The 16662-nt window shown below is 46.6% G+C and overlaps 1 protein-coding gene across 1 annotated transcript in view; it reads right to left on the bottom strand.

Annotated features, from left to right (window-relative positions):
• Window positions 1–16662, bottom strand: part of NDC80 (NDC80 kinetochore complex component) — a 296861-nt gene that overhangs the window by 170290 nt on the left and 109909 nt on the right. Inside the window, 2 exon segments of the mRNA XM_030203978.1 lie at window positions 1106–1193; window positions 4609–4710. Of these exon segments, the coding sequence (XP_030059838.1) occupies window positions 1106–1193; window positions 4609–4710 (190 nt within the window).

The following is a 16662-nucleotide window of genomic DNA, read 5'->3' as shown; positions in this document are numbered from 1 at the left end:
TCGTCGCTCAATGGATGAATTACATTCAAGGGACTGAACATCTGTGATTTGTTGTGCTTTTACAAATGTCTTTTGAATATGGGGGGTGACATTTCACAGATTTTGATTCACAAAAAACAGAAATTTATTTTTAGGTGGGATACAGTATATTCTAGGGGCATGAATCAGGAGGTTGAATGGGACCAATAGGGAAAAGAAGAAGGGGATTGGTGTGTATGGTTTGAATAGTTAGTTAGCTGGTTTTGGTTGGTTGGACGTGATTACATAAGTCGCTCCTGATGGGAGTACATATACTTGGCATTTTTTTATTTTTTTTTTTGTGCCACTGGTGACGCACGGACAATTGAAGTACTCAATGGTGAGAAGCAGTTTCTATTATTTATACGTGTATTCAAAGTTGGTTGGTGGTTTGTGCGATTTGTGAACGTGTGTAGGAGTCTGGGTGACTATGAAGGATATTCATTTTCATTTTTGTGATTTGTAGGATATTTATATTTCCTTCTGAAGAAGCACATGTGAAACTCAGGACTGAGATTAACTGAGCAGAGAAAATGAAGGATGAGAATAGAATGGAGTATTTTTGATTTACTACACATGGGAGCATTTGGACCTTTGGGGCTGAACTGAGGAGTTTTCTTTAAATCTTTGAAGTTGATTCATATTGTCGGTTTAACATCATTATAGAGTCGTCTATTTGCATCATTCGCTCTAATCTGGAAACTGAGATAAAGGACAAGTTCTTATTAGGATTTTGGTTATTTCATACATTTTCATAGGTTTAATAAATGCATAGTGCAGAGTATCAGAATTATTAGTTGATGTATGTTCATTAAGTTCATTATTGTTAAGTTATTGCTCTGTACTAATTGCACATATATGGGAGTCTAATTTTAATGGTGACTGCACGAGTGAACTAAGCAATTTACTCTATATTTAGTGTATTTGGTATGAGTGTGTACGAGAGATAATGATTTAGATTAATAATTCTGTACTTGTGATTTGATAATTTTTGGAATGGTACAGTGAATTTGTTGAAGACTTCCTTTGTATATAGATTCAGTCTGAATACATTGATGCCATATTGCTCAAGTGTGGCTTAATATACCTTGTTGTGCTCGATCCCATCTACAGTCTCATCTCCGCAGGATATGTCTTCATATGCTTTAACATTTTTTCTGTATTTCATCATGTACCTAAAGAACAGAAAAGTAATAAGTGGTGAGGAACTCACTGACTCTTATTTCAATCTTGGGTCTGTGAACTGTGTTTCTGGACAGATGACTCGGTTTTGTTGTTTCATCTTCAACTTCCCTACCTCAGTTCAATATACCTCCAGAGTCATCTAGGAATATACATCATGTTGACTGACTCCTGTACCTCGCTTTTTTGTTTTCTTTCCTAATGATTTCTCCACTCTTACTATAGATAAACAGGTATGTTGAAATTTATCCCCGACACTGGCACTGGACTCCTTGGCCCCCACCTACACAATTACCAACAAAGTCATCTAACAATCAATCATGGTATCATCCATGTCACAAATTGAGTAAATGGCAGGTTAGGAGTACCAAGTGCCAATGAAGAAAACACAGATGCTCAGCAGCTCTGATGCTTTGTAAAACTGACAGAAAAATCTGTAGTGCTCAGTTGAGAAATGCAAGTAGATTATATTATGATTAGTTTATCAAAACTTCTACAAATCCAATGCATTCTATTTATTACTTGGTTTCTCAATTAACTAAAGGGGGATCTCCTGTTCCATCTCTTCATAAGGCAGAAGAGCTCACTTATAACTTTCAGCAAAAGGTTGAAACATTGTATCAATCATTTGATATCAATGTTTCACCATGGCAGGATCTTATATCATAGGATTTTATTGATTTGTTCATGCCTCACAGTTTATCTCATTGTTGGTCTTCTTTTCATCTTCCTACCCTTTCCAAAAGATTTGAGTTCCCTGAAAAAGACCACCTGTTGTATAGACCCAGTACTTTCATCATAGATACACATTGCTAGACATGATTTTCTTCCTATGGGTCTTATGATCATCAGTGTCATTTTCTGGCCAGATGTCAGATCTTTGGAAAACTGCTATGATTAGATCACTACGGAAAAAAAGGTACATTAGATCCATTAACACCGGTAAGTTACAGACTAGTACCAAATTTATGTTTCCTCTTTAAGATCACAGACAGTAATTTTTTCCCAACTGAATGATCATGTGGATAAGTTATTTGCCCTATATCCTCGGCAATCAGGATTTTATCCAGGCCAAAGCTGCAAAACATTTCTGACTTTTCTTATAAATTAATTACATTCTCAACTGTCGTTTACTGTTTCTTTTCAGTTATATAACTAATCATTGTACACATATATATCTTAATCATTATATAGTTTAAGATTTTAGCACCTCTAATAAATGTCTCATTTACCTAATACGAATCCAAAAGAATCCACAGTAATTACTGAGTGAAACAGGCTGTAAATCCATAGCAGTACAATGTTGCATACTAAGTGCATATTTCACATCTCCTAGATGGAAACTGTACAAAGCAGATCGTAGATAAACCAAAAAATATATTAAAAAATATATTTATTGATATAGTGAAAATCAAAATAAAATATGCATACAGTGGATAGCCCGACACAGGCCGTGTTTCGCCCAACTGGGCTGCTTCAGGGGCTAGAGAAATGTTTCCTCACTACCAAGCACGGGATATGCTTTGGAAAAAGCAAGTGTATGAACAGAATCTTTAAAAAAAACGGCTCATTCAGAGATACAAAAGCAAAGGATTGATAAACCTGAAATCATATGAACAGTCTCTAAACTCTGAGTTTGCCGACTGTTCATATGATTTCAGGTTTTCACTATATCAATAAATATATTTTTTAATATATTTTTTGGTTTATCTACGATCTGCTTTGTACAGTTTCCATCTTGGAGTTTGCAGATCGTCTGCCCCTTTGTTTTCTTGGACCCTATTTCACATCTCCTTACATGTTATTTTATAAAATAATGCCATTAATGGCAATATGTAAACCACATTGAGCCTGCAAAAAGGTGGGAAAATGTGGGATACAAATGCAACAATTAAAAGGCTTGTGAAATCTAGACATTCCAAACTGGACTTCCCATTTTTTACCTAGATGCCCTATGCAAAAAAAAAAAAAAAAATCTATATCTATATCTATCTATCTATCTATCTATATATATATACCAATGCTATCTTAGGTTAATTTCAATAAATAGTTGCAGCAAATTTATATAATATACTTGACAACTGTTGCAATTATATTCATCTTTATTACATCTTTCAATCTCATAAATCTAACAATTATTATCTAAAATCCCAATATACCTATCATTCATTCATCCACTCACACAATCTTAAATCTCTAAAACTAATATCAAAAACTATATCGTTACAGTACCCAGAATGATTGTGTCACTCATAATTTCATCACAAAATATTTTTTTCAATAACAATGTTAGTGTGGAGCCTGTCAATTACACAGTCAATCAAAGGCACCTTTTCTTCATTACGATCTTCACTTAATCCACTCGTAACCAGTCTTTAAATACTCTGTATATCTGATGTTATTATGCCTTTTAAAGATCAATCCATTACTCGTATAACAATTCTCCACCACACCAGGCTCAGACCAGAGTCTTGTTTGCTCACTGAGGTAGTATTGCACAGACCCTGTGAGCAAATGAGATGATAGCTCCTGAGAAGCAGCTTGAAGTTGAAGGAACGAATTACTGATTTAAGATTCAACAGTAGTTCTGTGAAGATTGTGAGTCACGTTGAGAGAGAATCTGTGTACAAGCTTGTCACAATAGAAAACAGTGAATCAGCAGTGGTTTACGCTGAAAAACAAGACTCTGGTCTAAGCCTGGTGTGGTGGAGAATTGTTATACGAGTAATGGATTGATCTTTAAAAGGCATAACAACATCAGATATACAGAGTATTTAAAGACTGGTTACGAGTGGATTAAGTGAAGATCGTAATGAAGAAAAGGTGCCTTTGATTGACTGTGTAATTGACAGGCTCCACACTAACATTGTTATTGAAAAAAAATATTTTGTGATGAAATTATGAGTGACACAATCATTCTGGGTACTGTAACAATATAGTTTTTGATATTAGTTTTAGAGATTTAAGATTGTGTGAGTGGATGAATTAATGATAGGTATATTGGGATTTTAGACAATAATTGTTAGATTTATGAGATTGAAAGATGTAATAAAGATGAATATAATTGCAACAGTTGTCAAGTATATATATATATATATATATATATATATATATATATATATATATATATATATATATAATATATATATATAATATATATATATATATATATATCAGTCTTCACACCTGTCCTGGGGGAGCACCAGTCAAATAGGTTTTCAGGATATTTGCAAGGAATATACTGCAGATCAAATCGTACACACTGCAGCCATCTCATGCATATTCATTGCAGATATCCTGAAAACCTTACTGGCTGGTGCTTACCCAGGACAGATTTGACAACCACTATGTTTAAACAAAGACAACACAACACATTCTTACCAATATTCTACACAAACTATACCATACCTTCACACAGCCTGTAACCAAATCAAGGCTGCTACAATGTGAGGCCAAGTATGCGGCGCTCCCACTGTGAACATGGAGCTTTTTGATAATGGGAAAGGATACCTACACAAAGGGGAAAAAAAAAAAGACTATCAAAAACATGACACTAAGAATAAGGTACCAAATGAGAATATGAAAAATTGCTCTGGGTGTTAAGTTCCCTGCAGTTTAAACATACAGAAAAATGTCAAGCTTCTAAGACACTCCATTCAAAGAGAAAGAGGGTGGAGAGTAAATCAAAGTTGTACACCTATAACAGGTGTTCTCCATGCACAACAGGATTAACAGCCACACACATGGTTGAAGTCACTGATGGTGCCAAACCAGTCTCTTGTCCCAAATCTCAGAAACCTCTATAAAAGGCTTTTGAGCACATCTGAAAGTTCCCACCCTGTATGCTCTCCTCAGACCATCTCAGTTCGTTCAAAAGCACACTTCAACTTTGGTTAGGATGGGTGGGATAGTGTGAATGTTGGATCCGGCTGTCCACGAGAAATATCTGTTACAGGTGTGCACTTTCTCCACAGACAAGCAGAATCACAACAGCCACACATGTGGGAACTCTCAAGCTCTGGGCTTCAAGAAATAAATCATCAGTAAGAATAGGAGAAAAAGCTCTGAAAATTGTCAGGCTTGTAAAAATCTAATATCTTTCAAATTCAGTAAACATTTTGCAACCCAAAGTAACTCTGGAGGCAGAGGATAGTTGAAGCATTAGCTGAGCATGGTGTGCAGTACTGTCCTTCCAAAAGTAGTAAATGGCATTGAATATGTCATTTTTAGACAACAGTGTTTTGTTAAAGTGTGTATTGGAGGACCAGGTGTGCTTTACAGATGTCCTCTGCAGATGCCCAGCCAAATGCACTATTGACATCATGGTGGCCCACAACTGGTATGCTGTTACCCTAAGTGACGGCATGGTACTTAACTTAGTTTAACAGAAAGAGACGCAATCTGTGATCCATATAGATAGAGTTCTCTTTTTAAATGGGATACCTTTCTTGTTCAGCTTGTTTGGTTCGGGGGAGGGGGGAGTTAAAGAAGTATTGCAAAAATCATTAAATGACTAGAGGTTGCACTTGATAATATTAGTTTTCAATCGATCCCAAGTTTTAGCCATTATTTACATTTAATCAACACTTTTGTTACAAATGCTTTCCTATTTGGATTATGTTTTATGTGCTTGTTTATGTTGCTTGACATCTTAATAAAGCTGTCTAACAATTAAAAAAATAAAATAAATAGCTGCAATGGAAAATCTAACACTGCTGATTCCAATAGTTCAAGTGGTGGATTCTTAACCTGGGAGAGGAAAAGACAGATCCCACTACTTCACTGGTCTTCTAAGAGGTTGTCTAGAGTTTATGGTTTATTTATTTGCTATATCGCACAATACCGACAAGCAGAACAAGGCAGTGTACAATACAAGGTAAAATTATGTATCATACCTGATAATTTTCTTTCCATTAATCATAGCTGATCAATCCATAGACTGGTGGGTTGTGTCCATCTACCAGCAGGTGGAGATAGAGAGCAATCCTTTTGCCTCCCTATATGTGGTCATGTGCTGCCGGAAAATCCTCAGTATGTCGATATCCAAGCTCCATCCGCAGGACTCAGCACTTAGAGAATTACACCCACAAAGGGACACTCTGCCCAGCTCACCACCGCCAAAACGGGGGGAGGGGAATTAACCCAGCTCATCCCCACACAAGTGGGGGAGGGGAATCCGTCCAGCTCATCCCCGCGGAGCGGGGGAGGGACACCACACCCGCTGATGCGGGGGGATCTGGCTTATCCTGCAACCGCAAACCGCGGGAGGAGCTGACTGACCCTAACACCGCCGAAGCGGGAGGGGTACAAAGCTGCCCTACTGCCGCACGAAGCGGGAGGGAGCGCCGGCAGAATTTAAGTCTCAATCCAGCCCCATAAAACGGAGGGGAGAGGAATTCAGCAGCTCACTGTAACCACAACTTCGTCTCAACTCTTGAAGAATCCAATTGAAAAACTTGAACACGAAGTCCTCCTGAACAGGAACTGAAGACTAAACTTGAACCCTGAAATGCAACCAGAATATAAACAATACAGATATCTGGGAGGGGCTATGGATTGATCAGCTATGATTAATGGAAAGAAATTATCAGGTATGATACATAATTTTACCTTCCATATCATCATGCTGATCAATCCATAGACTGGTGGGATGTACCGAAGCAGTACTCACCCAGGGCGGGACATAGAAATTCCCTGACCGCAACACTGAAGCTCCAAACCGGGCCTCCGCCCCGAGCAGCCACAGTCAAGCGGTAATGCCTGGAGAAGGTATGGGCCGAATGCCCAAGTTGCCGCCTTGCAAATCTCTTCCAAGGAGACGGACCCGGCCTCTGCCATAGAGGCCGCCTGAGGCTCTAGGGAGGTGAGCCTTCAGCTGGATAGGCGGGCACCTTCCCCGCGGCCACATAAGCCGCTGCAATGGCTTCCTTGACTCATCTTGCCACTGTAGGTTTAGCAGCCTGCAGACCCTTACGAGGACCTGCAAACAGGAACAAACAGATGATCCGACTTCCGGAAATCATTGGTCACTTCCAAGTATCTGATGATGACTCGTCTCACATCCAGATATTTGAGAGCAGAGTATTCCTCTGGGTAGTCCTCCTACGAAAGGAAGGGAGACAGAGCTGCTGATTCACTTGGAAGCGAGAAACAATCTTGGGCAGGAAGGAAGGCACTGTGCGAATAGACACTCCTGCCTCCGTAAACTGCAGAAAGGGCTCTCGACATGAGAGTGCCTGGAGCTCGGAAACTCTTCTGGCTGAAGTGATAGCCACCAAAAAAGACTGCTTTCAAAGTCTGTCTTTCAGAGTGCCCTTGACAAGGGTTCAAAAGGCGGCTTCTGCAAGGCTATTAGCACCAGGTTGAGATTCCACGCAGGCACCACTGAGTGCAGAGGAGGGCGCAGGTGATTAACTCCCTTGAGAAAGCGCACCACATCTGGCTGCGAAGCCAGGGAAGCCCCCATCAGGCGGCCCCTGAAGCAAGCCAGAGCCGCTACCTGGACTTTAAGAGAACTGAGTCGACAGGCCTTTCTCCAGACCTTCTTGCAGGAACGCCAACACTGAAGAAATTGGAGCAGTGAAGGGAGAAGTAAGCCTGCTTCACACCACGCTGCAAAGGTACGCCAAACCCTGGCGTAAGCAGTAGAAGTAGAGCGCTTCCTCGCTCTCAGCATAGTGGCGATGACCTTGCCTGAGAAGCCCTTCTTTCTCAGACGCTGCCGCTCAATAGCCAGGCCGTAAGACCAAAGGGGGAGGGATCCTCCATCACCACGGGACCCTGATGCAATAGGCCCTGCTCCACTGGCAGCCGCAGAGGATCGTCCACTGAGAGCCTGATCAAGTCCGCATACCAGGGACGTCTGGGCCAGTCCGGACCCACCAGGATTATCCGGCCCGGATGCTTTGCCAACCGGTCTAGCACCCTGCCCAACATGGGCCAGGGCGGGAACACAGAGAAGCTCCTGTGTCGGCCACTGTTGGAGAAGAGCATCTACTCCCAGGGATCAGGGTCCCGTCCTCTGGCTGAAAAAGCGCGGCACTTGGCAATTGGCCGATGACCGCCATCAGATCTAGGCTCGGCTGGCCCCAGCGCTTCGTGATGTCCAAGAACGCCTGAGCAGATAGCTGCCACTCTCCGGGATCCAAGGTATGGCGACTGAGAAAGTCCGCCTTGACATTCATGACTCCAGCAATGTGGGCCGCTGACAGCTGTTCCAGGTTCGCTTTCCGCCCACTGGCATAGATTCATGGCCTCCTTGGCTAGAGGGGCGCTCTTGGTACCTCCCTGGCGGTTGACATAGGCCACAGCCGTGGCATTGTCCGACAGCAACCCGTCCTGGCTTCAACGCCAGTACCGGGATGAACTCCCAAAAGCGCCAACCGAATGGCTCTGAGTTCCAGGAGGTTGATAGACCACTTTGCCTCTGCAGGAGACCAGAGCCCCTGCGCTGTCCTTCCCAAGCAGTGGGCTCCCCAGCCCGACAAAGAGGCGTCCGTCGTGACGACAATCCACTCCGGGGTCACCAGAGGCATTCCTGCAGACAACTTGTCTGTCTGCAGCCACCAGCTCAGCGCCTTGCGCACTGCTGGGTCCAAGGGAAGGCGCACAGCATAATCCTCCGACATCGGAGTCCAGCGCTGCAGCAGAGTGTGTTGTAGTGGTCTCATATGAGCCCTGGCCCAGGGCACTACTTCCATCATGGCTGTCATAGAGCCCAACAGCTGCACATAGTCCCAAGCCCGAAGAGGAGAGGCTACTAGGAACTGGTCCACCTGAGCCTGAAGTTTGACAATCCGATTGTCTGGCAGGAACACTCTGCCCACTTGGGTGTCGAATCGAACTCCCAGATACTCCAGGGACTGAGTCGGGCGCAGCTGGCTCTTCTCCCAGTTGATGATCCACCCCAGGGAGCTCAAAAGAGCAACCACCCGGTCCACAGCTTTGCCGCACTCTGCATAAGAGGGGGGCTCGGATCAACCAGTCGTCCAGATAAGGATGGACTTGTACTCCTTCCTTTCGCAGGAAGGCCCGCGATGACCACCATTACTTGGAGAAGGTCCGCGGAGCAGTAGCCAACCCGAAAGGGAGGGCTCTGAACTGGAAGTGTCGGCCCAGGACTGCAAAACGCAGAAAGCGTTGATGAGGAGGCCAGATGGGAATATGCAGGTACGCTTTCCTGATGTCCAAGGAAGCCAAGAACTCCCCTGCCTTCACTGCCGCTATAACAGAGGCGGGAGAGTCTCCATGCGAAAGTGCCGCACTTTCAAGGCCCGATTGACCCTTTGAGGTCGAGGATAGGCCGGACAGAACCTCCTTTCTTTGGTACCACAAGTAAATGGAGTAACGTCCCTTGCCAATCTGATTTCTGGCCACCGGAACGACCGCACCCAGGCGGATCAGGTTGTCCAAGGTCTGCTGCACTACCACAGCTTTGACCGGAGACTTGCAGGGAGAGAGTACAAACCCGTCTCTTAAGGGTCGGCAGAACTCTAACTTGTAGCTGTCTCTGATGACTTCCAGAACCCAAGCGTCTGAAGTTACCCTGGTCCACTCGCCAAGAAACGAGGACAGGCGTCCTCCAATCTGCACTGGGCCATGGACCAGGGCCCCGTCATTGGGTACGAGACCCTGGGGGAGGACCGGAGGGCTTACCCTCCGGGACGGCGGTCTCTGCGAAAGGAATGCTGCTTGGGGGAGAAGTTCCTTTTGAAGGAAGAGGGGGCAGAGGAGCCCGACTTGCCCGGGCGGTACCGACGGGCTTCCTGAAACCGTCCTCTGGAGATACCGGGGCGAGCACTGGCCCGAGCCCTGACCTCTGGTAACCTCTTGCCCTTAGACGTGCCGAGATCGGTCACGATTTTGTCCAGCTCGACCCCAAAGAACAGCTTGCCTTTAAAAGGCAACTTAGCCAGGCGGGACTTAGAGGCGTGGTCCGCAGACCAATGTTTCAGCCAAAGCCAGCGCCGCGCAGAGACTGTCTGAGCCATACCTTTAGCCAAGGCTCTCAAGAATTCATACAGTAAGTCTGCCAAATAAGCCAAGCCCGATTCCAGGGCCGGCCAGTCAGCCCTCAAGGAAGGATCCGAGGGGGAAGCCCGCTGCACCATCGTCAGGCACGCCCTGGCCACATAGGAGCCGCAAACTGAGGCCTGCAAACTTAATGCAGCCGCCTCGAAGGACGACCTTAAAGCCGCTTCCAATCTTCTGTCTTGGGCGTCCTTTAGGGCCGTGCCACCTTCCACCGGCAACGCCGTTTTCTTAGTCACCGCAGTGATTAAAGAATCCACGGTAGGCCAAATAAAGGTCTCACGTTCACTTTCAGGCAAAGGATAGAGGCGGGACATAGCCCTAGCCACTTTGAGGCTCGCTTCTGGGACATCCCATTGAGCCGAAATTAAGGTGTGCATGGCATCATGCACGTGGAAGGTTCTAGGCGGGCGCTTCGTCCCCAGCATAATGGCAGAGCCAACAGGGGCTGAGGGAGAGACGTCCTCTGGCGAGGAAATCTTCAAAATGCTCATGGCCTGCAGTAACAGGTTGGGCAAATCCTCTGAGCGAAAGATCCGCGCTGCAGAGGGGTCATCCGCTCCATCCCGAGCGGGAATCCGTCTCCTCCAAGGAATCCCCAAAGGACCGTTGGGAGAACTCAGATACGCTGCCCTCATCTACATCAGAGGAAACCGCGTCCTCTAAGGCCTGAGAATCCACCCGAGGGCGTTTACTTCCGGAGAAGGGGCAGCGTTTTGCATAAGGAAGGCCTGATGCAGCAGCAAAATAAACTCGGGGGAGAAACCCCTCAGACTGTGTATTTCAGCAGCCTGGGCCACAGCCCTAGACGCACCCTCAACCGGCGCTCGCAAGAGCGGGGGAGCAACATGCTGCGCATCCAAGATGGCGTCCGGCACGACACTCCGCAAAGGAGCCGCGCGGGAAGAACGGCGCTTATCTTTAGCCGCTTTTTTTGCCGTCGCCCAAATCAAGGGCGGCCATGGCAATGAACGTCTCCCAGCTCAAGGGCGGCCCAAGAAGAAGCCGTCCGAGCAGAGTGGCCGGCCAAGATGGCGGAGGCGAGCAGCGTGGGATGGGCGTTTATGGCGGGAAAAACCGCCGCGCCGGAGGAAGACCCCGGCCTCCAAACTGACACCCAACAAGGGCGAATCAGACTTTAAAACCCCCGCATCCCCGCTAGAAGCGCACACGCGGTCCGGGGAGCGATTCTTCGCGCCCTCGTCCTCTGACGCCATAGGCCACGTGGAGATCAATCGGGGAACCCCCTGCCCGCTATAAAAAGGTAAAAATTACCTGCTTCTCGCTCCGAGCTGTAACGACCTGGTGTCCCAGTGAGTAGCTGCAATAAACGTTTAAATAAACGTCGAAATAAACGCCCTTAAGGACATCCAAAATTTTTTTTTTTTTTTTAACGGAGCCAGCGGGAGGGGGGGAGAAAAGGAGGGACCTGGCGCCACCAGGTTTGCACTTGCTCAAGAAGAGCCCTCAACCCCAGGTACTCAACAAAACCTAAAGATTAGGCTTGGAGACCTAGCCAGAGCTGCTGCTGTGTGTGACCACCACCTGCTGAGATAGAGAACATACTGAGGAGTTTCCGGCAGCACATGACCACATATAGGGAGGCAAAAGGATTGCTCTCTATCTCCACCTGCTGGTAGATGGACACAACCCACCAGTCTATGGATTGATCAGCATGATGACATGGAAACATAACTTTTCATAGGTAGAGTAATAATTTGTTATAAATCGTAATCGGTGTGTCATTTGGAGGGGCTGGTTATAGGAACACCTTAACCTGTTATATTGGTGCAGAGATTTTTTTTTCTCCTGGTAAAGGGCTTCTAAACAGACATCATGTGATGAGAATCAGGTGCTCAGCGTTCAGTGTTCTATTTATTTATTATTTACTACTATAAAAGGCCCGTTTCGGTAGGCAATTAAACGGGCACTAGCAAGGTAATCCCCCCCCCCCCCGCAGCGTCCCTCCTCTCTCCCCTGCCCCCCCCCTGCAGCCACCCATGTCCAGCAACCCTCCTCTCCCCCTGCAGCCACCCATGTCCAATGACCCTCCTCTCCTTGCCCCTTGCCCCCCCTGTAGCCACCCATTTCCAGCGACCCACCTCTCCCCCCTGCCCCCCTGCAGCCACCCCTGTTCAGTGACCCTTCTCTTCCCCTACCCCCCTGCAGCGTCCCTTCTGTCTCCTCTGCAGCCACCCATCTGGTCTCCCCCCCTCCCTCTTCCCTGCCCCCCCCCCCCGCAGCCATCCATGTCCAACGACCCTCCTCTCCCCCTCCAGCTACCCATGTCCAGCGAATCTCCCCCTCCCCCCTCGGCGCATCGCCCAAGCCCCTACCCCTCCCCTCGGGCACTTCAACACCCTCGCCACCAATACTAACGCTGTCCTGTTGCTGCTGCATCTCCTGTTGAGCAGCAGCAGCCGGTACCAAAAGAAAAAAGCCAAAAAAAGATTTGTAACCTGAAACTCAGCTCCATAGACAGCCATCTGGCATTGGCTGTCGTCTCTGCAGCCGCTCCTCCTCTCCCCTCTGACATTCCTGCTCTCCTCCGGGGTCTTCCTGCACGGGCAGTGAAATGGGGAGAGGAGGAGCGGCTGCAGAGACAACAGCCAATGCCAGATGGCTGTCTACGGAGCCGCGTTTCAGGTTAAAACATTTTTTTGGCTTTTTTTTTTGTACCGGCCGCTGCTGCTCCACAGGAGAAGCAGCAGTGGCCGGACAGTGTTTGAATTGGCGGCTGCGGGTGGCTAGGGGGTTGATGTGCCCAAGATGGGGGGGGGGGGGGGGGGTAGGGCTTTTGTGATGCACCGGGGGGAGGGTCTTGGGTGATGCGTCGGGAGGGGGGGTAGGGCTTGGGTGTTGCGCCTGGGGGGGGGGGGGTGGCACTGAGAGCTGATTGGTAGGCAGGGGGAGGAGTAGGGAATATGCTCCGCGTGTTTCCCTACTCCTCCCCCTGCCTGGCTCACGGTTTTGCAGAGCAGGGGCTTGGGTGTTGCGCCGAGAGGGGGCATTGACAGCTGTTTCCAGGCAGGGGGAGGAGTAGGGAAACATGCTCCACGTGTTTCCCTACTCCTCCCCTTGCCTTGGAATCAGCTGTCAGTGACGTCACTCACGTCTGAACGTTCTAAACTGCCTAGCAGACCACCTCCGAGGGAGCCACAGTCCCAGGTACATTAGAACGTTGGAGGTGAGAATTATTATATAGGATGGCATTTTATCCCACATTAAACATGAATTAGATTGGAACCTGGGAGCATTTCAAATTTTTTTTTTTTGGCTGGAGAAAGTAAGTAATTGCCCCCCCCCCCCCCCAGGCTCTCTCTCCCTGGGTACAGCCAGATCTGCAATTTGGGGGGGGGGGGGGGGGGCGTAGAGGTGGACCGGGGAGAGATCCTGTTAAAAATTTACCAGCACACCACTTGTTAGAGTACAGAGCACTAAGAGGCATATTTCAAAGCACTAAGCCTCCCAAAGTTCCATACGTTTCTATGGAACTTTGGGAGGCTAAGTGCTTTGAAAATAAGCCCCTAAATGAGTTAAAAGGCATCTCAGACTTGGTCGAAAGAGGACAATCAATGGGACACTGTGTTAACAGGTTACAAATTGTTTTACAATGATAGAGAGGATCATATTGGAGGGGGATGATATGTTTGAAATCAAGGTCTCTATTCTATCCTCATCCTTCTCGATCTATCCGCCGCTTTTGACACTGTTGATCACAGCCTACTGCTTGATACGCTGTCTTCATTTGGATTCCAGGCATCTGTTCTTTCCTGGTTCTCCTCCTACCTCTCGCTTCGCATCTTTAGTGTACACTCTGGTGGATCCTTTTCCACTTCTATCCCTCTACCAATCGGTGTACCTCAGGGTTCTGTTCTTGGTCCTCTCCTGTTCTCCATCTACACTTCTTCCCTTGGCTCTTCGATATCATCCCATGGCTTTCAATACCATCTCTATGCTGATGACTCCCAAATTTACCTCTCTACCCCTGAAATCTCAACCAGCATCCAGACCAATGTTTCAGCCTGCCTATCTGATATCGCTGCCTGGACGTCTCAACGTCATCGGAATCTTAACATGGTCAAAACCGAGCTTCTCATCTTTCCCCCTAAACCTACTTCTCCTCTCTCCCCTTTCTCTATTTCTGTGGATGGCACTCTCATTCTCCCTGTCTCATCAGTTCATAACCTTGGGGTCATCTTTGACTCCTCTCTATCTTTCTCTGCTCATATTCAACAGATTGCCAAAACCTGTCGTTTCTTTCTCTATAACATCAGCAAAATCCGTCCCCTTCATCTCTGAGCACTCTACCAGAACCCTTATCCACACTCATCTTGATTATTGTAACCTGCTTCTCACCGGCCTCACTCTTAGCCATCTCTCTCCTTTCTCAATCAGTCCAAAACTCTGCTGCGCGGGTCATTTTCCGCCAAAGTCACTATGCTCACATTAGCCCTCTCCTTAAGTCACTTCACTGGCTCCCTATCCGTTTCCATATTCAGTTCAAGCTTCTCTTATTGACCTATAAGTGCATTCACCCTGTGCTCCCCAGTACCTTTCCACTCTCGTCTTTCCCTACGCCCCCCCTCAGGTACTCCGTTCTGTCGATAAATCTCTCTTATCCTGTCCTTTATCCTCACCTCTTTATCCCTTACCCTTAATTGTTCTGTCTGTTTACCTGTCTTATCTACAGTGGTGGAAATAAGTATTTGATCCCTTGCTGATTTTGTAAGTTTGCCCACTGACAAAGACATGAGCAGCCCATAATTGAAGGGTAGGTTATTGGTAACAGTGAGAGATAGCACATCACAAATTAAATCCGGAAAATCACATTGTGGAAAGTATATGAATTTATTTGCATTCTGCAGAGGGAAATAAGTATTTGATCCCCCACCAACCAGTAAGAGATCTGGCCCCTACAGACCAGGTAGATGCTCCAAATCAACTCGTTACCTGCATGACAGACAGCTGTCGGCAATGGTCACCTGTATGAAAGACACCTGTCCACAGACTCAGTGAATCAGTCAGACTCTAACCTCTACAAAATGGCCAAGAGCAAGGAGCTGTCTAAGGATGTCAGGAACAAGATCATACACCTGCACAAGGCTGGAATGGGCTACAAAACCATCAGTAAGACGCTGGGCGAGAAGGAGACAACTGTTGGTGCCATAGTAAGAAAATGGAAGAAGTACAAAATGACTGTCAATCGACAAAGATCTGGGGCTCCACGCAAAATCTCACCTCGTGGGGTATCCTTGATCATGAGGAAGGTTAGAAATCAGCCTACAACTACAAGGGGGGAACTTGTCAATGATCTCAAGGCAGCTGGGACCACTGTCACCACGAAAACCATTGGTAACACATTACGACATAACGGATTGCAATCCTGCAGTGCCCGCAAGGTCCCCCTGCTCCGGAAGGCACATGTGACGGCCCGTCTGAAGTTGCCAGTGAACACCTGGATGATGCGAGAGTGATTGGGAGAAGGTGCTGTGGTCAGATGAGACAAAAATTGAGCTCTTTGGCATGAACTCAACTCGCCGTGTTGGAGGAAGAGAAATGCTGCCTATGACCAAAGAACACCGTCCCCACTGTTAAGCATGGAGGTGGAAATGTTATGTTTGGGGGTGTTTCTCTGCTAAGGGCACAGGACTACTTCACCGCATCAATGGGAGAATGGATGGGGCCATGTACCGTACAATTCTGAGTGACAACCTCCTTCCCTCCGCCAGGGCCTTAAAAATGGGTCGTGGCTGGGTCTTCCAGCACGACAATGACCCAAAACATACAGCCAAGGCAACAAAGGAGTGGCTCAGGAAAGAAGCACATTAGGGTCATGGAGTGGCCTAGCCAGTCACCAGACCTTAATCCCATTGAAAACTTATGGAGGGAGCTGAAGCTGCGAGTTGCCAAGCGACAGCCCAGAACTCTTAATGATTTAGAGATGATCTGCAAAGAGGAGTGGACCAAAATTCCTCCTGACATGTGTGCAAACCTCATCATCAACTACAGAAGACGTCTGACCGCTGTGCTTGCCAACAAGGGTTTTGCCACCAAGTATTAGGTCTTGTTGCCAGAGGGATTAAATACTTATTTCCCTCTGCAGAATGCAAATAAATTCATATACTTTCCACAATGTGATTTTCCGGATTTAATTTGTGATGTGCTATCTCTCACTGTTACCAATAACCTACCCTTCAATTATGGGCTGCTCATGTCTTTGTCAGTGGGCAAACTTACAAAATCAGCAAGGGATCAAATACTTATTTCCACCACTGTAGATTGTAAGCTCTTTGAGCAGGGGACTGTCTTTTTGTGTATGGTGTACTGCGCTGCGTATGCCTTGTAGCGCTATAGAAATGATAAATAGTAATAGTAGTAGTAGTAGTGGAAAGCAGACTGCAGAGTACCGCAAGGATCACAACTATCACC

The sequence above is a fragment of the Microcaecilia unicolor genome, chromosome 5, assembly GCF_901765095.1.
Source record: "Microcaecilia unicolor chromosome 5, aMicUni1.1, whole genome shotgun sequence".
Lineage (NCBI taxonomy): Eukaryota > Metazoa > Chordata > Amphibia > Gymnophiona > Siphonopidae > Microcaecilia > Microcaecilia unicolor.
Note: the sequence above shows the minus strand (reverse complement) of the source record. Positions and strands in the feature narration are given on the sequence as shown.